The following is a 15,427-nucleotide window of genomic DNA, read 5'->3' as shown; positions in this document are numbered from 1 at the left end:
CACAGGCTACCTGGGAACTTATAATGCACATTGGAATATCGTCGTGACATCGCAAACAGTTTGAAAATATTTACATAAAGAGCATTTCAATACAGTATCAAATTTACTGTCTGTGCATTTACAGTGTTGTTTATAAAAAAAATCTCGTTTCTAACAGTGTACTAATAACATAAACTAAAAAAAATAAATCATACAGACGCTAGTGTCCGGATTTCTTTTCTAACGACTCCTATTTTAGTTTTTACAAGCGTCTGCGCTATCCGGATCTTTGACGCGGATTGCGTGCAGACAACACAACTAGATATTGCACGAATAATATGCAACTGTAAAACGGTAAATATACTGTGGTTCGCGATTATACTAGCACCCTTGTAGCTGGAGTGTACAGTACTTAGTTGATCAGGAGCTGTCATCATTTAGAATTTGATAAGGTAAGTTATTTTCTCTATATTGCCACGTGCTATCCACGAGGCGTTACCAGTTTTGACGCACTGTTTACAATACAACAGTTACTAAACTAGTTTGCAGTTGCTAATTTATTACTATATCATTGTATATTTTTCGTTATTTAGTCGTGAATTGTATCTAATAGACACAAATTAGAGACGCATTGGCCATTGTTAAACCGTTAAAATACTTATATCCGAGTAGTAGGTTTCGATACCAGTTACACAGGCAACGCTTCACTGGATTCAATATCTAATGGCTGCAAATCTGCGACACTTCAGTCACAATAATATTTCTATTAAAGCCATTATATATTAAGTTTGATCTAAGCAGTTTTTAAAGTGTTGATATAACATGTTGTCATTGTTGATATAATCCATTCCCTCTACATGAATCTAAACAGGCATCATGACGACAGGCTAATTAATAGGTTCTGCCACTGAAGGTTGTTTATCATAGACTTGTAGCCGGGTCAAATCTACATTCAATTGCCAAAGACTGGTGTTTCCTTTTAAACGTTTATTTAGCAGAAACAAAACCCTACAATAACAAATACAACATATAAGAACAAATACATGTACAATAAAACTAGACGATATTATATATGTACACTTCACAAAATATTTTTTATCACTTATACATGATACAAATTCTCTGTAGCAGTTACGATTAACGTTACAACTTAGCGTAAATAAACATACATTATTCTGTCAATGATGAATTGCAGAATTAAGATAGGAATCATAAGTAATGTAATATGTACATTACTTCTGTTTTACATATAAAGCTTGACAAATTACACAATATATATACCATATCAGTCCGACAGGGGTTATGAAGGGAACCGTACAAGTTCCTTCCGTCTACATAGTTAAATAGTATTTTAGAATAAACTGCTGCTCTCTGCAAGTCGTATATAGAATATATATATTTTGCTGTAGATAGCTATATAATGTTGGTACGTCAAGACGGTCTCGTGTCGTGTGCGGGAATGAAATACAATTTACAGGTACACAGTACGTACATGTACAAAGACACAGTCACGTGATAACACAAAACATTTACATTAAAGCATAATGCACGTGACAAACACTCTGATGGACACAAACTAGACAGACGGGTTTGACAGGTACATGTATTAAAATAGACATATGACAGGTAATGATGACAACGAATTAAAAATAATATAAAAGTGCAAAATACTAATATTGCCAATCAGGTAATAGTGAAAATCTGACAAGGTTTTTAATCAAACTTTACTGAAATTAACAAGCACTGCCACAGACTGAACACTTGAGGTTGTGACGGTTGTTGACAAATCAAGCAGCTATTTGGTCTACTGAAGTTACACCATAGGAAGCACTATTCAGACATTAGTGTAGCGGGATTGGACTGGCTCGATCATTGTTGACCATGTAGCTCAGTCGGTAGAGCACTTGACTATTGTCCAGAGGGTCTCGGTTCAAATCCCTGTCTGGCCGCTACATTTTCTCCTTTCCCTCCTTTTCTGTTACATTAAAGTACTTGTACTAATGTGGGCACTCCACTTCATGTCGGGGCCATGGTGGCCAAGTAGTTAAGATGTCTTGACATATGACCACAAGCCATCAACCTCTGTGTAGCGAGTTCAAATCCCATGTGGGGTAGTTGCTAGGTGCTGACCACTGGTTCTCCTGGTACTCCTGGTACTCCGGCTTTCCTCCACCTAGCATGTCCTTACATAACCCTGGCTTTTTATAGGACATATAAAACCCAAAACCCACTTCAGGTCAGAGGATATATGGTCACCTCTAGGTATAAGCATGGCTGTCAGCTTGAGCTAGTACATTGTATTTGGCCATGCAGAGTGTACTGATAGAAAACTGGCTTCTAAGTATTGATAGTACTTTACATATGTGTATTTACCAGGATGGAAAGCCATTTTCCAGTTCGCCTCTAAAGTAGCAAATTTTTTATGGTTACGGGGCCCAGATAGCTTTTACACACTTATTCAAGATATTGTTTTCCCCTGAATTCCATAATGATATAACTTGTGAGTTAAAAGGAGATGGCAAACCTTATCAGAACCCTTAAAGTCCATAAATAACATGTCTGTTTGTTTACCAGAACCTTAACTTTGTACATCATTGATAAAGTCTGATACATGTAGCTGCAGTGACTCACAAGATCTCTTTGTTGAAAGCCATTTAAATACATGGATTTGATAACTGACATTTTGATGGCAAACATCTATCAATATTGATAGATATTCAATATTAATTTCAACACTTTATTAATATAATTATTAAAACTATGATATTTTGACTACAACCATCTGTTAGTATATTGATGATGTGGCTTTTAAAAATTAGCATTAATATTGGCACATAAGGGTCTGCAAGCATCACTAGATAATTTCTTCAAAATCATTTGATAAGTTTAATGTAATATCATGAAGAAACATTTTGTTACTAATACACATTTTTGTATTAAAGTTGGTGTATTTGTATGTTTGTTTGTTGATATAAAAAATGGCTGTTCCATATAACTTCAATATGTACTGTAAATTATACTTGATGTACATGTATGACCATTTTGATGAAAATGCAGCAATAGGTTATATTAAACACATGTGTAATAAACAAAATTTATGAATTGACTATATTAAATGAGAAAACAGGGAAGTCAGATGATAAATATATGAAGCCATTGGTATAAAATATAATATGTATCCTTCCATCTGTCAAGAATTCCCAGCTGCTGAACATTATTATTTTTCATTAGCATACATTATATTTCAGAGTTGAAATCATGAGGCCTTAGTCCTACAAGCTTCGTTGATCAGGTCTGGATCAAATCCACCGAGCTATAGAAATTACTCACAACATACATCTCTATTGAATTACATCCTTGGATTCACTCCGGTACAAGGATATTGTACTCTTCTTAACTGCTGGACAAACTTGTAACGCCTATACAGAAACCCCCAGAAACTTGTGAAGATGTCTACACCTAGTTCAGGTATGTATATAACTACCAGGGATATCCCGAAACCAGGTTTTCTACGTCTTTGACGCACAAAAATGCCTGGGGACTCCTAAAATAAAATGATGGGAGTTCTTGGGACTCAATGTGGAAGGAATTTAAAATGAAAATTACAGGTCAATTAGTTGAAGTAGAAGCAGTAATTGTCTATTTTTTTAAAAGCATATACAGTAATTACAGTACAACTGTACAAGACATATTTTCTAGTACAGCGTAGAAAGTTTATATCAAGATCTACAATAAATATTAGCAAAAAGACTCCAATGTTTTCATAAGGGACTAGCAAACTTCAAACCTAGGAGTCCCTGGGAATCCAAAAGTTAAAACGGGAGTGAAATCCCTGACTACCATCATATATTAACCACCTTTTAAATATTTACAATGTACTTATTTAGGAAGACGGGGACTGTGAAACAAGATGTCCTTTTAGACTAAACAGAGTTATTTTATGAGTGAAAGTTTTCATTTTCTCCTGTGATCCTACATGGTTGATAGGAAAAGATAACCGCAGTTTTGCATATAAATAGTTTCAGACAAATCAGTGATCTGAGCTCATATTCAAAATTTTCTAAATACATGACATAACATCATCAGTGCATGAAGCGTAACCATGGAATACATTAAATTAATTGTCAGTACTGTCATGTCAGCTCGATGCTTGCCAACAGGTTGTAGGATAGTAAAATAAACATCTACCGTATCACCTTTTTCTGTTTAAATATATAGGAGTACCTACAATGTATACATGAAAAACCCATGCAGGATTCTATTCTACATTGTCTTAAACTCATACAAGATCCTGAATTGTTCTTTTACCCAAACTCATGCACTATTATTTATTCTCCTACTCAAACTCATACAGGATTCAAAATTATTCCTTTATTCATTCAATATATTCTATACGGTAGATAGTCTCTTACCATGGACTGGGACATCCATATTTAGGGATTTCCATTTACGGATGGAAATCCCTATTGTAATTGTTATGTTTTTTTCTTATAATTTTTCTTTTTTTTTCTTATTTCCACAAATCTTGTTAGCAAGATATCTCACGAACGGAATAAGGTACGACGCTCAACTTTGGACACGTTATGAACGTACATAAGTTCTTGAAATGTACGTTCGATTTTTTACAAAAATGTTCAAGGTCAAGGTCATAGACGTAAAAAAACAATTTTTTGGAACGAAGTTTAAACGCTCATAACTTCATTACCGTACGGTGTACATCGTTCACGTTTTGTTATTCAGACAGATATTGACATTGCGCGTGCTTTTCCCATGCCATGTTATCAGAGATAATGTCAAGGTCAAGAGTTCGCTACGGGGTCAAACAAAGGTCAAAAACGTTCGTTCATTTTTTTAACGTAAATTTTAGCGTAATTCATGAAAATTCAAAGAGAAATGTTTTGAATTGGATGAGAAAGAGCATACTTTCAGACACATAAAATGACCAAGTTCAAGGTCATAAGATTCAAAATGGCGGAGATATAGGACATCGAAAATCGAAATTTTAGTTTATATTTGTCCTTGCACGAGACGTTTTAGCGCCTTTAAACCTGTATGTACAGTGTTGATTTTTCATACCTATGTTGTATGAACTTTTGTCTTCAAAAGTTATTTATTTTAAAGGGGTTATATAGAAAAATGGCGGAAATATAGCTCTCCAAATATGGCAATTTGTTTCATTTTCTTATTTTTTTCCGTTATTTGTGAGCTCGTAGGGCCTTTATCATCTCATGTAGGGTGTTGATTTTTTGTAAATGTAAACTTTTGCCTATCGTCTGTAGAGGTTTTTAATTTCAAAGACATGAATTCGAAAATGTCGGAAATATAGCCCTCCGAATATGGCGTTTCGTTCATTTTTTAACGTAAATTTTAGCGTAATTCATGAAAATTCAAAGAGAAATGTTTTGAAATGGATGTGAAAGAGCATGCTTTCAGACACATAAAATGACCAAGTTCAAGGTCATAAGATTCAAAATGGCGGAGATATAGGACATCAAAAATCGAAATTTTAGTTTATATTTGTCCTTGCGGCACGCGTTTCAGCGCCTTTAAACCTGTATGTACAATGTTGATTTTTCATACCTATGTTGTATTAACTTTTGTTTTGAAAAGTTATTGATTTTTAAGGGGTTACATAGAAAAATGGCGGAAATATAGCTCTTCAAATATGTCAATTTGTTCCATTTCCTTATTTTTTTCCGTTATTTGTGAGCTCGTATGGCCTTTATCATCTCATGCAGGGTGTTGATTTTATGTAAATGTAGACATTGATATATTGTCTGTACAGTGTTATAATTTCAAAATCAGGAATTTGAAAATGGTGGAAATACACCCCTCCGAATATGGCGTTTCGTTCACTTTTTTAACGTAAATTTTACCGTAATTTAAGAAATTTCCAAGAGAAAGGTTTTGAATCGAATGTGAAAGGGTACGCTCTCAGACACATATATTGACCAATTTCAATGCTATATGATTCCAAATGGCGGAGGTATAGAACATCAATTGTCCTTTCGGCGATTTTATTTAGTGCGTTGGGTGTTGTGTAGTTGAGATTACATGATGTGGCCTGTGGCCAAAGGGAGATAATCCATATCTAATACTAAAACTCTAATCGTACGAGTTATTCCGCATTGGTCCCAGATCTTCATATGAAAAGGAGAATTTTTGCACTTTAAAAAATACTGAAAACCTATTCATTATCAAAATTGATATTTTGAACCTAAATCTCAATCTGAATTTCAAAAATCACATCATGGTTATCAATGAATAATTACCTGTCAGAAAACATTTTAACTTTTGAAATTCATAATTAGCCAGCCAATCAGCGGCCGGGTTAAAATTCTGTCCTGGGCTCAATCTTATATACACACGGGCCGTTTCGAAGGTCTTTTTTCATTTAGTTTTGAATACTTTTCGAGATGTTTAAGTTCTACATGTACACGTATATATGAACAATGTACACATGTTTGCGTACATACACGTACATGTGTAGCTAAACCGCATACATGGGAGGCCGTCCTTACGTGGCCCTAGCTGTTAATAGGACGTACATTTGAACAAACAAACAACAACAGTAATGCACAAACCCAATAACTGACAGGTTTAAAAACCTTTTATGTGTGTGGCACAGCTGTCACCTGTGACACCGGATGTTTAAGCACAACCGGTGCTATTTTGGGAAAATACCCGGCCGTTTTGAGATCACAGAACCAAATAAATTCCCATAGAGGACCGTGTTAACGTTTGCTACTATTCAGGTTAAATGAAGTTATCAAAATTCTTTACAAATTTTACATCTACATGTATTGCCCGACCCACACATTAACCATTAACTGATGTACCTTGAGTATATCCAATCAGCAGTATTCACCTCTCTGTAATAGGAGCGAGACGGGCCCAGTTTGTTAATAACTACAAACTACACCCGGCTCCCTACCTGTGTGTTTCAACCCAGGTTCGTAGGGTTTTGCTTGATTTTTGCCGGTGAAGGAAAACGAGACAAATACTTTTAACACGTAACAATATTTATTTATAATGACATATTACACGATGTTTTACACAAGACGTGGGGCCCAACAACGACGAGACTAACACATATATTTACAATATATCCCCCGTCAACCCCTCCATGCCCCACTTACAACCCTACCACCCTATACCTATAAACATGTCCCCTTCCTGCTTCCTATTACCCACCTCTATTTAAAACCTATTAGGTTCAGGAACTCAATCCTTCAGTACACCGCAATGAAATGGATAGAACACCCATATATATACCCGACTATAACAATACATGCACGATCGACCAATACGAAGACGGAACACAACACAGGCGCTCGATACAATGACATATTGTGCACGACAGCTCTACGTGTACAAGATACACACGCACTCTTACAGCTAGCACAGGACCACGACACCATATATATTCCCATAAAGCACAGACTATTTTAGTATTTACAAGCCCTGCTACATCTCTATGAAATCTTCTGCCCAAAGGGGGATTCCCCTTAATCTGTTTTTCAGTTGGACCAGACTACTTTCGTAAGAAACGCTTTCTGATTAATATTGAGTGACATCGCCCGTTCGTTCAAGCAATCGTCCGTTCGCTAACATTACTTATATCATTACATAGGTGGAAATCCCGTGTTTTGATCGCGATCAAATCTAGTTTAACTTGTTTTACTTTTCTTTCTTTACATCTGATTTTCAAAAAAAAGATTTTAAGCAACAAAGTAAGGACATGTACCTATGTTAATATGCTAGATATTTATATGCTTTGACGATTTATTGCAAATTATGAAGTCAAGTGTGAAATCACTTTGAGGTCATTTGAAGGTTAAATTGCTTAAAGTTATGGTATATGTGCCATAACTGGGTGAACATTTTATTCGAGAGAATGAAAATTACAGTACATAGAACTTTTTAGTGAAGAGTCAGATCATATATTGGTCTGCATATTTTAAATTCATAATCTACCAGGTACTTAAAAAATGTGTCTGCAATCATGCATGAAGAGCAATGCATTATATTGTATTCACCCCATGCCGGCCAGTAAACACACATTTTGGTCTCTTTAAGAATTTCAACCTATCTATTTTTGACCTCATTTTAATTGTTTATGATGATATTGTAAAGGAACATATATTTTCTCATATCACGCTATGTTATATAGAGTTTGCCGATGTAAGATCGCTATGGACTGTACAATCCTGTATCACAACAAAGATCGGACACTTGTATCAAAATCTTGTTTGCTGGATCCTATATGTTTTCGGCAAGCCTTAGGTTTTACACATTTTATGACCTCTTGGGTGGAATACCCCTATCCTCCATGTATACATATGACAGAGCCTTGTTACTGCCAGGTAATTTTAAAATAATAAACTTCTGCATGCAAGAAAAGAAAATTCTTCACTTCATAACATGCAGTGTTCTTTGATACATAAATGCAGTTAGGATTTTGGTCAAATTCAATGTACATGTATGTATATACATTTGTACATATAGTCATTGATATAAAAAAAAATTTCATCAAGTGACAACACAATAATTATAGGTCAATTGACAATATAAAGAGATATGTGATGTATTTTTAACAGATGTTGAAATCAATAATTATTAATTTAAAATATTAGATATTTAGAATGAGATAAACAGATGGTATAAAGGTTAAGCCACTTACCTTTCACCTGGCTGGGGTTTGATCTCCAGCACGGACATGAAAAGGTCAAGGTTCACCTGCCAGATCACATGCATTATCTTCAGGCACTCCTGCAGTTTTCTACCACTCTAAAACCTCTTGTGTACTCATAAAAATATAGTTTAAATTGATGTTAATGATATAGTTGATATTTATACTTAATATTTAGTTTAATAAATACCTGGTATAGGTATACATTTGATGTCATATTTGATGTTTGAAAAATTGTCGTAACTTTACCTGCACCTATTACAAATTAAGACAGAAGCAAAAATTATACTAATTGACACCAGATTTTTTGACTTATAGACCAGGTTTCAGGACCCCCCTCCATGACAACAGATGCTGTGCTGGTCAAGTCTACTGAACAGATCCCGGACACTGTCCCAAAGGTCAAAGGTTATGACTTCAATAAAGGAATTAACTACCATGAGCTGCTAAAGACGTACGCCTGCTCCGGATTTCAGTCCACCAACTTCGGGCTGGCTGTTAAGGAAATCAATAAAATGGTATGAATTGAAAAAAAATTATATTCATGTTTGTATATTGAACTTTAGAGAGGTTTTGCAATGCAAAATTTCAAATCCAATGAATATTTTTTTTTTTATTAAAATGTCACATGCAAAAGGCACAATTAATGTACAGAAAAAAATTAAATTATACAAAAAACTTTCAACCTTGCATCCAGTCTTAACGAGACACACAATACAAAATATTTATGATTTAGGTCTGGGATTATAGATGGGCAAGAGTGGTTGGGGTGATCCCTAGATTACCCCAGGACAATTGGATAAATTAAATCTATCTACAAAAGGCCAAATCGTACATATGAATCGCAAAATGAAACCATTAACCATTAAACACTAAATTTATTACAGTTGTTGCATGGATTGTGAGATCTCTTTTGATAAGATTTTTACTTGTTGGTCCTTTCTTGACAGATAATTGTTATAGAATGTATGTATATATCTGTCTCAATTCCGTCTTTGCATATTACAGAGTTAGCTCCCTTGCTGATAGGTATAGATTGTTACGTCATTATTTTATGATCGCAATTTAAGTCCCTTTCTCCAAAAAATATGACGTTCGCTCGCAAACACATGACGTCACAATGACTACCTACTCATAAGGGCAGATAACTCTGTAATATGCAAATACAGAATATTGATATATCGTAGATTCCTATTGTGCTATTATAATAAAAGTATGATGATGAGAGTGTGATTACTTATGAGATCTTGGCAAGAAAGGTTCAGATGACTTCATTTCTATGATGGATATTTCCCAATTAATCGTCGGATTGTGCAAAGGAGAGTTTAAATATGTCATTTCAAATTTTATGGTCTAATTAATGCCTTGTGGTGCTATTTTCTCTTAGTAAAAATTACACATATATTCTGAAAAAAAATATGTAATTTTCTTGTATGAACCTGCTCCCAAGTGGAGATAATTCTTCACAATGTAAGGATTCAATATTTCTAATTTTTGACATTTCACTCTCAATGATAAAAGAGACAAAGACTTTTGTATTGCTATTTTGTATAATAGTAAATGCATGGCCAGTGGTTGGCTGTTATATTATTGGTATGTATCAAGAAAATATCCCACTGTGACTATAAGATTTAAAAACCTGGGTGGACCGTGGTAATTTTCTGATTATATGCTAGCTTTTGAAGCATCTCTGTCATTTCTTTACCTTATTGTCTTATTTTCCATCTTTGTATTACGCTTTAAAGTATGCTCTGTAGACAATCCATTTCTCTTAAATTACTATTCTAATTCTAACATTTTTATTGTTTAACACAGATTGATAAGAAGATGGAGCCTGTTCCACTTGATCGACAAGAGGAGATCAATTTGAACCCTGTACAAAGGAAACGATCTAACTGTACAATTTTTCTTAGCTACACCTCTAATCTCATATCATCAGGTGTGCGAGAGGTCTTCAAGTACCTTGTACAGCATAATATGGTAAGGAAATAAATAATTGATAAACTGTTAACCTCACAATTAAGTCATTATTTGCTACAAATGATGATTTGCATTCATCAAATTATAATGCCTATAGCATGAACATAGACAGTCCCTTCCATGTGTGTAACGTTACGTCACTATCTGGAAATTATAATTATACTCTTGACCTCACAAAGTTATTAGTTTGTTACAGATACTTCACATTTATTGAAATATGATAAATTTTTGTGTCAGAAAACTTTTTTAATAACTGACTCTATCACGTAACTGGCCCGTCCAGTCATATCATACGGTCATGTCATAAATATCGTAAGACCCATTGTTTAATAGCACTATTATGACGTCACATGTAATATTGACGTCGTAATCAATATATGACGTAATATTATTGTCTCAGTAGACGGAAATGTCACATCCGAGCCAGATTTCCAAGTTGTTGTATATGGAGACGAAATTTTAAGTATTACTTATATTTCTATTAATAAAATTATGTGATAAATAGAATCTTTCACTTGTGTCTGTGTGATATGAAATTTATCAAACTTGTTAAAAAGACTCGTGGCATATCAAATTATTGAACTCGTTTGATAAATTTCATATCACATAGTCACTCATGAAATATCCTCTCTGTATTGAGAAAGATTCCTTAAAAGTTTCCTACAGTAGTGAATTAATTTATGCTTGACCTCCATACATTAATTCCATAATTTCATATATTATATAACGTATGGCTATATTATAGGTGGACTGTATAGTGACCACAGCAGGAGGTGTGGAGGAGGACTTTATCAAGTGTCTAGCTCCGACATTCCTCGGAGACTTCAGTCTCAAGGGCAAAGAACTGCGCGAGAAAGGAATCAACAGAATTGGAAATCTACTCGTACCTAACGACAATTACGGTCTATTTGAGGACTGGCTCATGCCCAAACTCGACATGATGCTCAAAGAACAACAAGAAGAGGTAAAAGATTTTATGTTACAATTAATCATTAATATTCCAGGTGTTACTATAAATCACTGTCGTTATATCCATCCCTGGACTATGTCATTGCATAACTGAAGGCGCTGTGTGTGACAACATATGAGACAGGTAGTTTGGTCCTTTGATGTAAAACAGACATCAAAAGAATTAAATAATGGTGCTCTTTGGTTGACTGTATGGCTTTAATGTTGGGTATTGCTCTGTACATATAATATTTTATGGAAAACTTGACATCCTTAGCTATTAACATGCAGCTGCCTGGGTCGTTTATGCCCCTTTGGTTTTCTTCTTACACAAAAAAGAACTCTTTAAATGTGTGCTTCCATCTCAGCCAAAAGCAAGTCTGATAAATTAAACATTACATCGGTGTTATTTGTTTTGCTTTGTTTTGCAGGGAACTCTATGGTGTCCGTCCAAGTTTATAGCTCGACTTGGCAAGGAGATTGACAACCCAGATTCTGTGTATTACTGGGCTTACAAGGTAACCTATCAATATCAAAACAACTATTAAGCAATTTGTTGTCATGACAACCTAATTTCACATTTCCATGCCTGCCTAACAACCTTTAACAGCGATTTAATTTGGAAATTTTGAGTCATATGCTTCTATTGTTTCTAGGCCGGTGGCTTATGTGATTGCGTGGGTTTTCGTGATGAAGGTTGACACAATATATTGGAGCATTTTCGCAACAATTAAGTTTTGCTGTTTCTGATCATCAGCGAAATTTGCAGAATTTAATAGCACACAAAAATAACTTGTTTTACAGTATTTCTTTGTGTTCTTATTGATCACCAGCCTTACTATCCTGCAAAAATTTTGCTCTCATTAAAACTTCACACTAGATTTGAAGCATAGATTCAGTTGTATAATTGAAGTCAAATTGCTTAATTGGGGGATGGGAGAATCATTTTTTGTATTATATTTTATTATTCTATTTGTTTGTAGAACAATATTCCTGTGTTTTGCCCTGCACTCACTGATGGATCTATTGGAGACATGCTTTACTTCCATTCCTACAGAAAACCAGGCTTAGTGCTAGATATCATCGAAGGTAGGCTTGACGCTCAAGCAACACATCATCTTATTTATTTCGAAATAAAATAAGCTTTATATTTTGCATCGTCATATTGCAAATTATTTTATTGATTACACTTTTACTTATTTTTTAAAGATATGTAATTAATTGGTATATTTTAATAATTAAGTAAATTCATAAGATTATGAAGTGTGATTAATAAAACAAGAAAATGTTTTAGAACTTTCACCTGTAGCCTATTCTTAGACATCATAATTTAGCTGGCTGCAGCTACCTGGAGACATATCATGTTCTTGCAACTGGTTGTTGTCAAGTTGTGCCATATCAAAAACTAGGATAAAGCTTTAATAAAAGTCCCATGGCGACCTATACATAAGTAATCGTACACCACAAACTCACACTTTTGATTTGGTGCCTTGTCCAGATATCCGGAGAATGAATAACCAGGCGGTGTATGCTATCAATACTGGTATGATCATCCTGGGAGGCGGACTTGTCAAACATCATACCTGTAATGCTAACTTAATGGTAAGTCACACCTGTAATGCTAACTTAATGGTAAGTCACACCTGTAACTCTTGCTACATGGTAAGTCATACATTTTTGCTTAGGACTGCTATAAAATCAGAAGGTCCAAGGTATCTGTACAAGGACTTAAGTCGCAGGTGACACATGTACATCTAATACTCTGATTTTCTTATTATATGAAAGAGAAAATAGAGAGAAAAAACATGTTGTTTTCACATAACTCAAGACATGTATTAATTAATAAGTAAATATTTTCCTGTCTTCGAATAGAGGAATGGGGCAGATTTCTGTGTGTATGTGAACACAGCCAGTGAGTTTGATGGTAGTGACGCTGGAGCTACTCCTGATGAGGCGGTGTCCTGGGGAAAAATAAAGAAGGATGCTACACCTGTAAAAGTATGTACGTTATCTGATAATAGTGTATCTATCGTTTGGTCTGATAGTCACTCAGGGAACTAAAATTTTAAAACATGCACTATTAATGGAATTTGCACACCTCCAACTTCAAATTTTACTTTTGCACAGGAAAAGTGCACAAATTACACAAGTTTTAGGGTATATTCAATAGAAATGGGTCACTAGTTATTCTGGTATTACCTACTAGTTAATAAAGATACTTGTGATTGTGATTGCCAAAATACATTAAACAGATGTGTTAGTCAGTCCTTTATACATATAAGATAACCAGAAGTTTTCTATTAAGTATATTTCCCCAACAGAAACTTTTAACAAATAATACATTATTTATACATACTGAAGGTACATATGTTATTTTAAAACTGATATTTGATCCGATGGCTGAATATTCCTTCAGCAAATGATATATATCCCAAGAGGTCAAAGAAGTTGGGCAAGAAAGGGGGATGTTAAATTTGGTCAAATACGATTCCTATGAATATTTTATAGCATCCTCAAAAGGCATTTACCACTTGATATATCCAAGTGAGACTATTGTTACCATTCAAATATAAAAATTGAATTTGTTATTTTGCAGCTCAGTGCTGAAGCTACACTAGTTTTCCCTCTAATGGTTGCCGAAACATTTGCCCGCAGAGAAAAGGAATATCAAACCCTGCATCAGTCAGAATGAACTGTTTCTTTAATGCTGGTCTGATGGATATTAAACTCTTGCTGTTAATGTGATAGTGTTTGGTGAAGTCTGATTTTTATATCCAAGTTTTATTTCCAATGACTTATCCATACTTACGCAGTCAGAAGAAAAGTGTGTGTGTAAGATTAATTCATTACCATATGGTCTTAAGGTAAGTAATATTAATTCGCTCCTTGAATATTCTATTATCCATTATTTGTATATCTATAAGACCACTGGGGGGTTACTGTCTATGATATGTAGAATGTGATACAAAAATTTGATTGTATTTGTGCGTCAGAAATTTCTATTATCAGAGAATGTTTGATATATGTACGCTAATAGACAGAGCATTCAGTTCGTTGTCTTCATTCGTCGATAATTACAATCTTAATATACTACCGTTTATGTGCAAGATAATCTGATGATGAAATTTGAAACATATTATGCTACAACTTTTTATGTTTTATTTTTCACTTCAGGTTTGCCTTTGAAAAATAAAGAGACTTTTTTAATATGCAATAATTATATCTAAGCAGTAGATATTTAAATGGGTGTCTTTTTTCATCTTGTACTACATTTTTTATTCAAATTGCTTTTTGTCTGTGGTCAATCATCTGTCTGTCCGTTCGTGAACAATTCTTGTTATCGCTATTTCTCAGAAAGCATTGGATGGATCATTCTCAAATTTCATGTACAGGTTCCACTAGGGTCCTAGTTGTGCACATTGTGTTTTGGGACCAATCGGTCAACAAGATGGCCTCCAGGCAGCCATCTTGGATTTTGATAGTTATAGTTTGTTATCGCTGTAACTCATAAAGTACTGATCTGTCGACAAGATGACCGTCAGGATTTGTTGTCACTATTTCTCAGAAAGTACTGAAGGGGAATATTCTCAAATTTCATATGAAGGCTCCCCTAGGCCCTTTAGTGTGCATAATTCGTTTTGGGACCGATCGTCAACGAGATGACGGCCAGGCAGCCATCTTGGATTTGATAGTTAAAGTTTGTTATCACTATTTCTCAGAAAATACGGAAGGGATCATTCTCAAATTTCATATGTTGATTCTCCTAGGACCTTAGTTGTGCATATTGCGTTTTTGGACCGATCGGTCAACAAGATGGCCGCAAGGCAG

At 34.6% G+C, this 15,427-nt stretch overlaps 1 protein-coding gene across 1 annotated transcript; it reads left to right on the top strand.

Moving 5' to 3' along the window:
• Nucleotides 1-201: 201 nt before the first annotated feature.
• LOC138331571 (deoxyhypusine synthase-like) lies at nt 202-15,421 on the top strand. Its single transcript, XM_069279272.1, has 10 exons — nt 202-431; nt 3,228-3,447; nt 8,990-9,189; nt 10,487-10,651; nt 11,397-11,615; nt 12,031-12,117; nt 12,583-12,688; nt 13,098-13,201; nt 13,472-13,597; nt 14,196-15,421. The coding sequence occupies exons 2-10, from the start codon at nt 3,429-3,431 to the stop codon at nt 14,289-14,291; spliced, it is 1,122 nt and encodes a 373-aa protein (XP_069135373.1). The 5' UTR covers nt 202-431; nt 3,228-3,428; the 3' UTR covers nt 14,292-15,421.
• Nucleotides 15,422-15,427: the final 6 nt, after the last annotated feature.

This window comes from Argopecten irradians, chromosome 9 (assembly GCF_041381155.1).
Source record: "Argopecten irradians isolate NY chromosome 9, Ai_NY, whole genome shotgun sequence".
Lineage (NCBI taxonomy): Eukaryota > Metazoa > Mollusca > Bivalvia > Pectinida > Pectinidae > Argopecten > Argopecten irradians.
This window is presented reverse-complemented; position numbering and strand designations above follow the sequence as displayed.